The sequence below is a fragment of the Nothoprocta perdicaria genome, unplaced genomic scaffold (genome assembly GCF_003342845.1).
Source record: "Nothoprocta perdicaria isolate Ctin4 unplaced genomic scaffold, notPer1 scaffold_26, whole genome shotgun sequence".
Taxonomy (NCBI): Eukaryota; Metazoa; Chordata; class Aves; order Tinamiformes; family Tinamidae; genus Nothoprocta; species Nothoprocta perdicaria.
This window is the reverse complement of record NW_020455488.1, coordinates 4006150-4021465: the sequence shown is the minus strand read 5'-3', so window position 1 is coordinate 4021465 and position 15316 is coordinate 4006150. Positions and strand designations below refer to the sequence as shown.

Genomic DNA, 15316 nt, shown 5'->3' with positions numbered 1-15316 from the left:
GTTCCCTTTATTTCTGTCTATATTTGATGAAGCTGACCACCTTGAACCATTTTGCACAAATAGACCTCAAAAGTGCTATAAAAGAGCTTAGTGATACTAGTCACAGCTCTGATGTAAACTAAGGAAGTTAGTCCTTTGTTATATAATAAAATTGGAAATAAATTCTATCTTTTTTTAAAGTTAGTTCTCTATATGAAAGTACATAGTAGAATGCATTCTGCCTATTTAGGCATTACCAAAAACTGTTCTGAAAATCCCAGGACACTTTTTGTTTGTTTGTTTTTTTTGTTGTTGTTGTTGATTTAGCAACATGCTTTTTCCCCTCTCTAGGGAGACATTTAGTATGATTATGGTAATTGTTCTGTTTTGATAGGGGGACTTTCAGACTTTGACAATGATTCATCAAAAGATGTAACTAAGCAAGAGAAAACTTGTCTTCAAGATATACAAGAAATAAAGGAGGACAAGAGAGAGAGTGACTCCAGTTCTCGTATGTATCTTAATAAAGATATTTAGTTCGCTGAGGAAGAGTGGGAATTTCAGCAGAGCTGAGTGGGGCAGTTTATTCTTTTATGATGAATGTATGTGATAATGCCAACTTACGTTTGTGCCTTGAAGTTCTTTTCTGTAAAAGTAATTTCCTTGATATATAGTGATTTAGCTTTTAAAACTAATTCTTTTTGTCTTCCTTTCAAATATGCAATGCTGATGATTTAAAGGCTTAATGACAAAAGTATTGAGCTGCAATTATCACTCAGAAATTGCTCTACAGATATAACATACAGAAGAGTCTTTCTTTTCAAATGCCATTAGAAGGGAACTGCTGAGTTTTTGCAAGCTTCTGAGAGTCAGAGATTCTGAGAGTGTGTGTAAATAACTCGGCTTTTGGGAATTCTTTGTGAATCTTGGAGATTAAAGATGAGAAGGGCTTTACACTTGTGTGATTTGGAGTTTGGTGGTAGTGGTTTTTCCTACATGCACACACTGGCTTTTACAGGTGCAGCTCATAATTCCTTCAACTGCAGCTGAGCAGCCTTATACAAGTGCAAGTACCTCAGGCTCTCATGTACACTGACTGAAAATTCTAAATAATAAAAATTCTCCTAATAATGTAATAATTTAATTTTTCAATTGTGTTACTTCAGTATTTCTTCCTTACTACTTGTAAGTCCTTTAGACCTTGTTGAGGTAAAGTGTTGCAAAAGATGATAACGTATGGAACTGGAGAAGTTACTTATTTGTTTTCCCTTCACCTCCATCTTTCTTTAAGCATTAAAATCTTCAGTTTCCTTGAAGATTTCTATGTGAATATTATCTAGGGTGATAATCCGGGACCGAAAGAAACAACCCTATCAGGTGGTGGATAATTTAGTTGGGTTTAATAAACCCTTTAGAGACAGACACGGAAATGTGAATTCTACTTAATGCTCATTGATATGCTCATTGATGATTGAGGTGTGTATATATATGTGTGTGTGTGTATATATATATACACACTTTTTTTTTCTTCCCCATAATTAATCATTTGTAGCTCTTCATAGACTGTTCTAGCACAGAATTTTACTTCAACTTATTCTTTGCAAGTCAATAGAGGTCATCTTATAACCCAAAGCCACAAATTTTAGCGTGGAAATACTGGTTACCTGGACTCTCTGTATAGGCGCTTAAGGGACTTTAAATTGTAGAAATAATACTAGGAATTAAATATGCATAGTGCATTTACAGCTTGGGAACATCTACCCAGGTTGGCAGTAACCTGTATATCATGGTGTCAGTGAAATATGCAATCACTTTTTTCTTTGTGAAGTAGATGATGGAAATTTGAAATTAAGCTGCCTTGATTCTGAAGAGCTGTTTATGTCTTTTTGTGTATACAGTGTCTGAAGTGGAGAGCACAAAAGGCAGTGGTGACTGCCTTCCTAAACTGAACTACCAGAACTCAAGCAATGCCGAACCTGCTTCCAGCATCGTGAGGCTTAATGGTACTGTTGACAATACAGTAACAGAAGTTAGTGCTGGTGAGTGGAAGGAAAAATAGATTTTTCTTGTATAGTTTTCTTTGTGTGTATAGTATAGCTATGAGTTTTATTATCCATAAGACTTCTAAGGGATACAATAGTGTAATGGCACTGGTAAAAAAAAAAAAAAAAAAAAAAAAATTGTTTTGGCAACTTTCTAGGTGTCAGTCTAGTTAGAGTCAACGTATGCTGTGTCAAGGAGATGTATGTGAATATTCTGTATGTCCAGACTTTCTTTCCTACCTGCCTTTTTAGCTATGGTTATCATCTAACAAAATGAATTATTAGTGAATTCTTTCAGAAGAGAGATGTTTCTATCTAGTATAACTGAATGAAACCTTTGGCTGTTTTCACCAGTCTTTATTAATATCTAATTACTGTAGCACTGTTGGCTTTGATTGAAATAGCAAAATTTCATAAATCCAAGTCTGAATTTACATGCTCTGGTAAAAGAGCTTTTTGGTTCTACTTGAAATGTGTTTGATTAGAAAGTACTACTGAATCCTGCTGGCCTCAGCTTCCAGACTCCTCAATAACGAAGGAAGTCTGTCTCCCAAAGAGGAGCATAATTGCATCTAATTGCTGCTTTTTTCTGTTTTTTTCTTTTTTTTTTTTAAATAGGGTCTTTCCAAACTTCTATGCAGTATGATTTGGTTCCCTTTTACGTGTATGACTTGTCATTTATCATCCAACCCTCTTAGTGGACCAGTAATACTGAGCTTGTTTTTGAAGCTCACCACACCTTAAAAGTTATGACCATGGCCAAACCAAATTTTCAGTCACTAGTATGATGCATAGTGGATTCCATCTAAGTGATGCAAATTATTTGACTTACTGTTTTTTTGTCTGACTTTAGTTTTCTTTCTTAGCAAGCAAAAAAGTACTTTGTTTTATCTGTTTTTCAGAGAGTTCAGTGGGATTGCTATTCACATCGTCTTTTGAGGATTCTAATGAAACAGAAGCTAATAAAAACAAATCCTTAAGAAAGAGGCATAAAAGTGCAGTAGAACCAGACTTAAGGCAGATACCATGGGAAAATAGGAACCGTAACCTGAGTGGAGATGCCTTAGTGGGACTCATGATAAATAGAATAAATCAGGAAGCTAATCCTGGAGAAATGGTTGAAAAGTTAGGAGCTGATGCCAAAATCTTATCTAGTGCATTACAGAAAACCATAAGGCCAAAAACTCTTAATATCAGATCATCCTCTTTAGGATCAAAGAGAGAGAGTCTGGAGAAAGAGTCTAGTGATGAAGATGCAGCTTTTGATAGTAGTTTTGTAGATAAAACAGAGACACCTGTGATCTTTGATCTGGAAGACTTGGATGCTGAATCTGAAACAGCTCCAACAGTGAAATCCTCCAATGAAAAATCTAGAAGACTGCAAAGGAAGAGCAGCTTTCCAGTAAAACCAGTGGAAAAGACAGATGTTGAAACTGGATTTGATCCACTGTCCCTCTTGGTTGCTGAGACAGAACAGCAGAAAGAGGATGATGAGGATGATGACGACAAAAGTGTTTCAACTCCCTCTGCAAGACGAGATTTAGCTGAAGAAATAGTCATGTACATGAACAATATGAGCAGCCCCTTGTCAAGTCGTGCCCCAAGCATCGAGTTGCAGAAGCCCTATGATGATAGAAATGCTAATAAAAAGAGTCCGACTGTAACCCAACCTTGTAGGAGGTCCAGCCTTCCTCCAAACTCCCCTAGGCCCTCCAGTCTTACCAAATCCAAGAGCTACCACATCAAAAATGAAGAGCGGCCAAGAGACAGGCTTTGGTCCTCCCCGGCTTATTCTCCAAACAGCCCAGCAAAGGAACAGGCACAGGATGCAGCTGGTGCATTATCCCCAGTGTCTTCACCATCGTTCAATTTAGATACGCTGTTGACACCTAAGTTTGATGTCCTCAAAAGTAGCATGTTTTCTGCTGGAAAAGGGGTTGCAGAGAAGGCCAGTAGGTGGTACTCAAAATTTGCAATGTATGCTGCATCTTCAAAGGTAAATTTTCATAATTACTGCTTGAATGTTTTCCCCTGCACTCTCCAAAAATCGGGTTCTATTAAGGAAAAGCTTTGTAAATACTTAAATGCTGATACTTATGTGGTAAATGCCTACCTGAGTGACAAACGTCAAGGCAGAGGGTATACTCTGTTTTAGTAAGTTTGTAGTAAGTAGTATGTTTGAATTGACCCTGATTTTGTTCGTTTGTCATGATACAGTGGTTTTATAAAAAGCCACAGCTGCTACTTAAGTAATTATAGGTTGTAGAAATTTTGGCCTTACACAAGGTGAGAGTGCATTTAATGGAAGAAATTAAACCTTAAGAATGTTGACAGGAGGGAGGAGACTGCACGCTGCATTTTCTGGTTCAATGACCTTACTTATAATAAGCCAAGGAACTGTTAAAATTAACAGTAATGCTTTTAATCTTTTACAACTTTTACAAGAAGTTCACTTGCATCAATCACCAAAATGATTCAAGGTTGATTATTTTGCATTTGGCTAGAATTTTCATACCTGCTCCTAGCTCAAATTAAAACTCATTTAGAAACTTTGGGAATGCTAACAAATGTATCTTGCTGTTGTTGCTGACACTATATTGTGTTAATATGCTTAAAACTGAAACAATTAATGGGCTTTAAAAGTTTCGGATTTTGATTTGATCTTTTCACTCTAAGAATCCTTAAAAAGGAATCCTGATGCAGCTTTTTAACTCTAACTAAAACTCATCTCAATTGTTTTACGTAGGTACTCCATACAAATCTGAGCTGTGTGATTTTTCCAAGGAGGAATTTCAGGGCCTTGAGCTTAGCGATAAATAAAGAAGTTCGATATTTTCAGATATATCTTTGTCTTCCTTTCCTTTTCTCAGTGGAATATATTTTCTTGTCTCAGGATCAAAATTCAGACCGGGCAAGTGTTTCATCTCTTGGAGCCCTGGACTCAGAATCTACTTCTCTAACAGATGAAGATGTCTGCAATGATTTTGAAAGCGCTTCTCCTCCTCAGGAGAATGCCACATCGGAAGTTAAGGGAATTGGGCTCAGCAGGACAAGCCTGGAGAGCTCAGTTTCCCATGATGGCTCATCAAAACAGCTTGACCAGTGCGGTAAGAGATGGGTTTCACCTTTCACTTACCAATTTGAAGAAGATATTTCTATTTTGGAAATTATCCTTTCATAACCAGAAACTGGGATCATGCTAGCAAGTCGACTGAACTTGTTTTACATTGTCCTTAGAGGAGAGTAAGGGTGTGTGAAATCACTCTTAAGGAGAAAAGTGGTTCAGAGCCTGGAGAGAGTTTCACAAAGGAATGTCTGACGGTAGTCCTGAGATTAATATGTTATTAGAAACATCAGTTATCTCTTAGTAAATTAGCAGTATGCTTTTGGCTTGGTTGGTTTGAGAAAGACTTAGATTTCTTTATTGGACATAATATTACGAATTGTTTCATAAACAACGCCTGTTATCCCTCCTTAATTTTATTTGAGACTGAAAGTATGGGAATAAATTACTAAAGTAAAATCTATTTCCAGTCTTCCAACTACTGTAAAAGGAGGAGGTTGAACATATGGAAATTCCATGTCGGTAAATTCCCTTAGTGAGCTGCTGATTTTAGATGCTAGGCAGATGGCAGCTTCATTCTCATAGCTTCAGATTTCTTTCCGTTTTAGTGTATCTAACTTACTGCATGTTCCATCATGCATTTTTATAACTGCACTGTTTGACCAGAAAACTAGCTTGCTTAAAAATGCCTTTTTTGAAGTAACGAATACATTGTTTTTCTTGTTTTCTATTCGTAGGTTCTCTTTCAAAATTTGCTTTACCTGACAAATCGGGCTTGATATCTTCTTGCAGCACGAGTAGTACCAGTGTGTTTCAGAACTACGCAATGGAGGTACTGGCTACTTTGTCATGCAGCACCAAACAGATGCACTGAGAGCTTTGTTTTTAAGTATATAAGTCATAGAATCCCTAAGGTTGGAAAGGACCTTTGAGAGATCATCTAGTCCAGCCCCCCCTGCATATGTTGAATAATTAACATATTGTTAAATATGTTAAAATATGTTAATAATAAATATGTCGTGTTTGAGTCTCTGTTAAAACTCAAAGCTTAATACTAATGTGCTGATAGATAGGTAAATGTTTCTATAATGGAGTAGATTTATAAGAGAAGTCTTTGTTATTTTCTGAAAGAAAACAGAAGCTGCCACCCACAAGTTTTGGGAACTAGATGCAGTTGAATTTGGGTGCTGAAATTGCTTGCATAGCTAAATTCATTGAAAATGAAAATATTAAATCCTAAGTAGTAGTTTATACTTAGATCACACAGAAACTTTTTTTTTTTTTTCTCCAGGTATTTATTCATATGAATACTTTCACTCAGCTACAAATACAAGAAAATCCCCATGCTACCTATGGGGGTTTATTTTTCTGATTAGAGGAAGTCCTCCTCTGAATATAATACGCTTTATAGAACTGAATCATCCAAAATTGTTTTCTGCATTTAATTTTTCAAAGAATAGGCATTCTGATTATTGACCCTATGAGCTATCTGCTAGTGCTGTTTGAGTTCAGATTTAGTAATTGGGTTGATACATATATGTTTAAACCTAAATATTACAACCACTTTGTAAAAGGAACAGGAGGAGTTTTGGGATGGTGTATAATAGTGGAATTCTGTTCCCTGCTGCATACAGGTCCTCATCTCAAGCTGTTCACGATGCCGAACTTGTGACTGTTTGGTTCATGATGAAGAAATCATGGCAGGTTGGACAGCAGATGATTCTAATCTCAATACCAAATGCCCTTTCTGTGAGAATTTATTTCTGCCCTTTTTAAGCATAGAAATCAGAGATCTTCGGCGACCTGGCCGGTAATAACTTATTGCATGAATTTTTCTCAACTTCGTATGTATGTTTTTGTAAATTCTTAGGATTTATTTTAAGCTTTTTTTTCCCTCTGTAGGTATTTTCTGAAGTCCAGCCCTTCTACAGAAAGCATGCAATTTCCATCACTTTTTTCAAATCACAGTGGGAAGACTTGTAATGCTTCAGCTACTGTTGGCCTTGCTACATCTCTAATGTCTGTTCAAGAAGATTTAAATTCAAATAGGTAAATCTGCATTTTCTGGTGTCATGATTACATAGAAACTGCTCGTGATTTTTGTAGATGTGCATGTATTTAGCATTAACAGAACTAAGTTTCTAAGGAGATACTGTCTCAAGGCAAGAAGTTGTTTGAAGATGAGAATCTCCTTGTTGCTTCTACCTTACCAGAGTTAGACATCTTATTGCTGTATTGGCATGATGTTTACTTTTTCATCCCTGATATTTTTAGAAATAGTCAAAAAATAGACATCTGTGAACTCTTGTAGGATATTTAGGTCCATTACCAGTGCAAGAGGGGAAAAAGCTTCATCTGTAGCATGAGTGAGCTGGCTGACTGGGTCAAATGTGAGATGTCATTTTGTCTAGTCAGTGTCATACTACATTAAATATGAACCTTCCCTGTTGTTTCTGCTTGTTTGCAGGCACGTTTATGAGCACTTGGGGAAAAACAGAAATCTAAGTTTAACTTTTTTCCTTTTTTCTTTCTTTCTTTCTTTCCCTTTCCCCCTCCTCTTTCTTCCTTCCCAGCAAACCTAAACACCATGAGAATATTTGTGCCAGAAGTATCCAGATTCCTTCAGGAAGACGACAAAATACCTCTGGGTCAGAATGTACCAATCACCCTGTAGCAAGGAGCATCAGTACTTTTGGCCCACTGGTAGAAGACGAGAAGGAAAACCAGAAGATCAGCCATATCATTCCTACTGGTAGCCTGCCTGCTACTTTGCAAGGACCAACAGTGCGTAGTTTGTTTCTGCCTTAAGTGTCATTGTAGTAAGTGTGCAACGGATTCTAGAAATGAAAACAGTACTAATCAAGTGAGCAGAATTAACAGTCCCAAGTTACCAAAAAATATTACTTTTTATCTTTTAAAATAGAATTATTTGTAGCTTTTAATTGTTGATATGTATCTGAGGGAACAAAATGTTCAGAAGTAGTTTGGGTTTTTTTGTTTTGTTTTATTTTTATAAAGATAGATTCTGACTAATGGCCTTTTTTTCCATAGGATTCCTTGGGGCTAGAATGGCGCTTACCTAGTCCTGATCCTATAACTGTTCCTTACCTAAGTCCTCTCGTAGTATGGAAAGAGCTTGAGAGCTTGCTTGAAAATGAAGGCGATCATGCAATAACAGTGGCAGACTTTGTAGATCATCATCCTATTGTGTTCTGGAATTTGGTGTGGTATTTCAGACGGTTGGACTTGCCTAGCAACTTACCAGGATTAATACTTTCTTCGGAGCACTGTAATAAAAACTCAAAGGTATGGAAACATTGACATTTGAGGAATATTTATTTTCCTACATAAGAGATCGTTAGTTATTTCAGTAAATCTCAAGACTGTATCTTGCAATGTGCTGGGCCCAGTTCTGGATTTATAAGGAATATGTCAGCTGAAAGAAAATACGCATAACTCCAGAACCTGGGCTTGACAGCACTTGTATGAGTAAGTTTTTAGCTCCTAATAGTCACACTGTATCTTGTGATCTTTAATTATAAAGAAGATAAATTTCTGATTGATGTTATTGCACTTTGACAAGTTGAGCAGTAGAAGAGGGAGGAAACTTGGATTTTTAGGACTGTAGGAAGATACACAAAATGCTTGCAGCATATCACTGACATTCCTTCAGATAGCTTTTGGTGTTATGCTTTCTCTTTGAACAACTCAGTTTTACAGCAGTTTTAATATTAAAAGCTTTTTAACACAAGACTTAAAGGTTTGAAGATATATTTTAAATACACAAGTCCTCTGTCATGACTTTGTAATAAACTATGCCTGCATTTTCCTTTTCAGATTCCACGAAACTGTATGTCAGAGGACAGTAAATATGTTCTTATTCAGATGCTTTGGGACAATATGAAATTGCACCAGGATCCAAGGCAACCTCTGTATATTTTATGGAATGCTCAAAGTAAGTTTTTTGTTTATTTTTCATTTTAAGCACCTGAAAAGTAATTTCAAAAAGATTTCTTTATAGCTAGTTCGCTCAAGATACCTAACTGACTTTTGATCATACTACTTTTTGTCTTGCAGGTCAAAATCGCACTCTTTTGTTTGAGAGTGAGTGTTAAGCTTGGTGTTGCTACTCTAAGTTTATGTGACTCATTTTCAGGGGAAGGGTGGTTGGATGTTTTGCAGTAAGCTTGAACAAGTTTTATTTTCCAGCATATCCATTTCAAATCATTGAACAGCATTTTCAGTAGCTTTTTCTTCATAGGGATGGGAGGAATAAGAGGGACTATGTTGTATTTAACTGGCAATTCATCCATGTAACCTATCTTTTTAATTTTTAGAATTTGCTTAATGAGACCTTTTTTGCCACTGTTAGATCATATGCCCTGTAAATGGCTCATGATTCATTATGGCTGTTTTTTCTTATGTGCTTTTTGTTTCCTTACTTTAAAATTATGTTGTCTTGATTTTTTTCTTTAAGGACATGTGTCCGTTTTCAGTTTGTGCATCCTATCACATAATTACTTGCTATGTGAAGAATGTTTCTGCTTATAGTCCTTCTAATGTTTTGCAGCCCAGAAGTACCCAATGGTCCATTTATTACAAAAAGATGATGACTCTTTTAACCAGGAGCTCTTGAGAAGCATGGTGAAAAGTATTAAGATGAACGATGTCTATGGACCAATGAGTCAAATATTGGAAAGACTGAACAAATGGCCACATACTAAAAGACAGAGGTGAGAATACGGACATGTCTAACTGGAGCAAGCTGGTACTGTTTTAAGTGGGAGCAGGGAAGGTTGTTTGATAGTATCATCCCTTAAGTTTATAACTGAATCTAATATTTTTTCTTTCAATGAAAATTCCCAAAAACTTTTTTCTGAAATAGTTATTTCAAAATATTTTCCATTTTATCCTCTCTCTATCCATTTGACAAGCCTCTTTTCTTCTGACTGCAAATGTGTCTTTTTTCAAAAAATAAATTCTGCTTTAATATATTGAATAGATGCTTTAATATATTGAATACCATTTGTTTTGTGTTATGTTGCTTCAGGATATAAATTGATTCTTTTTGCAATTTCAGGAGCCTTTATAGAGAAATACTATTTCTTTCACTTGTTGCCCTAGGAAGAGATAACATTGATATAGGTAAGTGCTTTAAACTAATTCAGATATCAATTTACACACATTAATCTATGCTTATTTCCAAAAGAAAGCTGTGGAGTAGATGTTGTTCTGAAAGAACTTCTAAACAAAAGATTCTCCAGTTATTTTTCTGCCCAACTAGATTGATATTTGGCTTGTCTCTTTGGACACAGTGTATAGTTTTTTGTTTTGTTTTGTTTTCCTGCAGATGCTTTTGACAGAGAGTACAAAATGGCCTATGATCGTCTCACAGCTAATCAAGTGAAGAATACTCATAATTGCGATAGACCACCTAGTACTGGAGTGATGGAATGCCGAAAGATCTTTGGAGAACCATATCTTTAGATATACCTAATAAAAAAGAAGGTATCTATGACATATACCTGTGTAAAACAACCACTTCAGTTAAAAGGAGCACCTCAATCGTCAGTGTTCAAAAATGTACCTACGAATGTACTGTGACAAAAGGCCTTGGGGGAAAAAATTAGGCCTAAGCGCAGTTGTTGAAACGGACTGAGTGAAGAATGGGCCAAATACTCTTTCCCTGTCCCTCGTCCTTTCTGCAGGTCAATCTGTAGAAAGGACATTTTGAAACAAAAATGAGGTCCCCAGCTTGGGACAACATGTTACAGCTCCCTTAATTTAAAGGAGGAGGGAAAAAAAAAAAAAAAAAAAAGAAAAAGAAAAGGCAGGTGAATGAAACAATGCACTGAAGCTAATGCGAGTGAAGTAAATTCTTCGAAACCTATTGTTTACATAGAATATTCATGATGTTATGAAGAGCATAAAAGTTGTATTATACATATCTTAAATTGTTTATAGTAAGTTGATATTTTTTTAATTTTTTAAATTACTGGAGTGAATTTTAAATGGACTTGCTGCATAAGCAATACAGTGCTTTTTTTTTTGCAGTACACTGCTATTTATAGTAACTTGTCCAGTTACTTTTTGAAGAGCAATTTGTTTTTAAAGCAGTATAGAAATATAAAACTAGATGATAACTCTAGATACAGGATTTCTGTCATGCACACATGGAAAACATCCTACCGCAGCAATCAGATAGCCAGTAGGGTGAACTCCGGTAAAACTCTAGTAATGAACACACTGATGTCTCCTTAAAACACTTCTGTAGAAACGTCCTTCTCTTCCTTCTCCTCTCTTCCTATGTCACCCCTTTCCTAGAAAAGTCTGTAGAATATTGAATAGTCCTACAGATTATTTTGAAAGCAGCGCGTTTCAGCTGCTTGGCACTTGTTAACGTGACCTCATTTCAGATGTACTACAAAGCAAAGAACAGCCTGCAGAAATTTCTCTATAATACTGCAATGTTTAGAACTGCTGGTGGATGTATTCAGAACACTCTTAAGTATGTCATGTATTTAATGCTAATCCAAAGCTTTTGGAATAAGTAGGTAGAGCAGACTTTCTCCAGGGAATATATAGGGGATGTATCTTATCAGGGCATGTTGTGTGTAGCTAAAGTACATGGAATGTTTGGTCTCTACTTCACAGGCAAAATGAACTTTTTTTTTTCTTCCTGTGAAGAAAAATAATATGATGTCAGTCCTTGTGGTGGAGCCATGGCTTTTGACTTAGGCTTTCTTGTTCTAGAGAATAATAATAAAAAAATGTTCTGTGCTATTTGTCACGTAGCAACTCCACACACGAAGGTAGGATACAGGGAAGATACTGGCAGTTTGCATGGAGGTGGCCAGACATTGTTGAATTGTATAAAGCATCTTAAAACAACTAAGCCATGCTTCAACAGAGCTTTATGTCCTCTTTTGAGTAATCTTTATTTTCTGGTTCTAATGTTTTATTTTTTGCTGTTCATACTACTTCTCATATTCAGCTTTCCCATTAGATTTTTTTTATATATATATATTTAAGTCTACCTAGCTTCAGATGTATTTTTTTAAAACATCTTTAGTTCACAAGTGTAATAATACAGCAATATTTAGCTAGGCAGTAAGGAGATAAAGTAAATGTAAGCTTTATAGTTTATTAAATAAAATAGACTGGGCCTCTTAGAGGCTTAAATGAGAAGTAATGCTGCTATGATGCTCTCTATAACCTCTTCCCAGTCCTTATGTAACATAGTAAGAGGATGCTGCCCTAAGGAGAAAGGATTTAAAATTTGTAGAGCTGCAGGTAAATGCTAATGCTAACCGCAAGATGCGCCTTGATGTAAATGCAGTCTTGCTAGATACAGCTTTCATGGGATAATACCTCTTAATTTGCTGCTAATTATGTATGAGTGTTTTTCCTCACCCCCATCGCTGAAGTTGGACCTAGCAGTGTTACGCTTGCTGCCATTTTTGTATTTAATTTATTTTTACAATTTGTGATGCTTCATTTTGTAGTGCCGACGCTTGTAAAGAATTCCTGGTGCATGAAACGTAGCTTTTTTTCTTTTTTTAATGTAGGTACATGCTAACAGTATATCAGTGTAGGGTGAATACAAACCCACTTCATTCTTCTCAACTCTTGTGGAAACACCAGATTATTTTTAACATACTCATTGTAAGTACCTATTAGCATGCATGTGTGCTCTGCCTTGTACAGTAGCTACACTGTATTTACCAAGTACAAACTGCGTATGGCAGTTGCCCTGTATATAAATCCGTACATATTTGTGCTGTGTATAATGAAGTGTTTCACAGATGTTGCTCTCCAGCAGTGCGTGGGGCAGCCACTGTTTTATAGCACCTGCAAGCTATGAGGGAGGCCAAGTGCTTTCTCCTCCCGAGCTGCCGCGGTGCCGTAGAGGTTCTGAGCTATGACGCAGGCTTCACACTTGTGTTTTCATCTGGCAGAAGCAACCGAGCCCGATCTCTAACCACCTCTCCCTTATTGAGATGTTCCCCCACAACTGGGTGCCCTGGCACAGGGATAGAGGCAGCGCTTGTAACATGTAGCCCAGGCTCTCCCTCCTAGGCTCAGCTTAGTCGTAAGTACTTTCAGCTGTCTTCATTTCTTCTAAAACCCACAATTTTGCCGCTTCATTCAAGTATCAACAGTCCCGTCAGTATTATCAGGAGAGTATATAATAATGTACCATGAAAAGGATTGTATATGTATCTTTATTTAAGATAAGCAATCTTGCTGTGTTCCTGCATCCTCCAAGTGGCATTCACGAAGCATTGCTGATGTTCAGTTGGATGTGCTTTTAAATTAATATCATGTCGTGCTTCATCAAGTGAAATCATTCTACTTAATTTTAAGGGGTTGTTTTAAAAATCTGTTGCAAGTCATTCCACTGTAGAAGTACTATAATAAAATATGGTTGAATAGTGATATACTTTCAGTGGGAAACTTTCCTCATTCATATCATTATGTTCAAAATATCTGTCCCAACGAGAATAATTTTTAAGCATCATACAACTCAGTGTTGAAACAGTTTTCCAATCTCACTGTCCTTTATTAGAAAAGTAATCTGAGTATATTTTCCAGTACTGCAAAGGTGGATAAATATTTGAGACATATTTTCGATTTAGAATTTTGTATGAACTGAATTTTCTCCTTTGTGTACTAAATAATGCTTCTATCAGAAAAAAAAAAGAAACCTTAAGGGAAGGTTTTACATTTGCAGTGCAATATATATTTTGTTTTACTTATTGTTCCACTGGAATAATTATTGGAGATAAAACAGTGAAATGTGAATAGAAACCGTGCTGTTTTCTTGACACTGCTACCTGTTTCCCATATTGAGTAGGTTTGCTGTTGGTACAATTGCAACCAGAAGAATTAATTTCCACTGACAAATGAATTTATGTGTACACCAAGGAGGAGAATTCCTGCATGTAAAATCTTTTTATAACAAATGGGAGATGCTAATAGTAATTACGGAGAGAGATATTTCTGGATATTGTCTCACTGGGATTTTAAAATGGTACTTTGTTAGTTTGCAAGCAGCACTTTTTAAAAGAATGGTTGTAGATTTGTAAATATGTAATGTTTAAATTTTATTTACCAAAAAAAAGGTATGTTGTCAGTTTGCTTTTGTTTGTAGTTCATTTAAAATAAGTAAGTCAGTGTTCACAATGTAAAATCTCTTTCTGTCTCATTCAAAAAAAAAGTTTTACAGTGAGTCAATAAAAAACTTAAAATCTCTCTGGTTGTTTTTTCTTAATGTATTAAATGGATTAGAATGACAGAAATGTCTGTGACAACTTTATTAGTTTTTCATTTGAGGAAATAGTGCTGGATACAACACTCAATTTTGGAGGCTAGTGTCAAGATGAAACCTCTTCCTCTTCCCTTTCCTCTTTAGGGTTTTAGCTTTTACTAGTTTGCAGTATTCTAACCCCAGAATCATCTTGTTCCCTTACAGTGGGATGTAAAAATCATATGAATTTGTTAAAATAAACTCTTGTTTTGTTTGTAATTATGATAGATTTTAGGGAATGTATTGCAAGATTAGAGGCCTGCTTAAAAGAAGTGTTTTGTTGTGCAGCTTTCAAATCCTGTTTTCTATTACCTGGAGAAAATAACTTCTGTTTTGCTCTTTTTTTTTTTCTGAAAACGTTACCATTCCCATGGTCTTAAGAGGATCAGCAAGAGTCATCATTTGTGATGTTTATCACATGTTCGAACACCTTTTTGAAGGCCTGTTGAATACCCCTTGTAGTTGCTGTCACCGAGAGGATGAATATTGCATTCTGCACAGGGAAATCTTGGCAAACCTGGGGGAAATCCTGGCGAATCCAAGCCGCACTGCAAACCATAGGAAATGTCCTCTGCATAGAGGTTTGTTGCTTCATGCAGCTTCAGGAACATGTAGAATGTGTCTCCACACAAGGATTTTGAGCAAAATAGTGGAACAAACCACAAAGCTCTGACTTTATTCCCACTGCAGTGAACATCATTGACTCTAGTGAGCTCAAGCAGTTTGTTAAATTAATAATATAGAGTGTGATGCTGAAAAAGTTACTGTAATCAGTGACATTATGTGCTGGAAATTAGCTCCATTATCTTCAGGGGATGAGCCATGCTGAACACTTAGTATGTCTTTATCAGCTTTTACAGGAGTACCTAGAAGTGTGCTTTGTTTCATGCTGGTTGCTTCAGAATCTGGGATGCTTTTTGT

The 15316-nt window shown here is 36.2% G+C and overlaps 1 protein-coding gene across 3 annotated transcripts in view; it reads left to right on the top strand.

Annotated features, from left to right (window-relative positions):
* Window positions 1-10792, top strand: part of DENND4A (DENN domain containing 4A) — a 41432-nt gene extending 30640 nt beyond the window's left edge. For 2 of the 3 annotated variants that reach the window (XM_026040491.1, XM_026040490.1), the window contains exons 19-32: window positions 374-490; window positions 1878-2018; window positions 2924-4017; window positions 4915-5128; window positions 5823-5917; window positions 6720-6895; window positions 6988-7134; window positions 7659-7869; window positions 8137-8391; window positions 8923-9040; window positions 9163-9189; window positions 9656-9818; window positions 10166-10230; window positions 10436-10792. In XM_026040491.1, the coding sequence (XP_025896276.1) occupies window positions 374-490; window positions 1878-2018; window positions 2924-4017; window positions 4915-5128; window positions 5823-5917; window positions 6720-6895; window positions 6988-7134; window positions 7659-7869; window positions 8137-8391; window positions 8923-9040; window positions 9163-9189; window positions 9656-9818; window positions 10166-10230; window positions 10436-10572 (2960 nt within the window). In that variant the 3' untranslated portion in view covers window positions 10573-10792. The remainder of the gene's footprint in view (window positions 1-373; window positions 491-1877; window positions 2019-2923; window positions 4018-4914; window positions 5129-5822; window positions 5918-6719; window positions 6896-6987; window positions 7135-7658; window positions 7870-8136; window positions 8392-8922; window positions 9041-9162; window positions 9190-9655; window positions 9819-10165; window positions 10231-10435) is intronic. The other variant, XM_026040492.1, reaches the window with a different exon arrangement.
* The last annotated feature ends 4524 nt before the right edge of the window (window positions 10793-15316 follow it).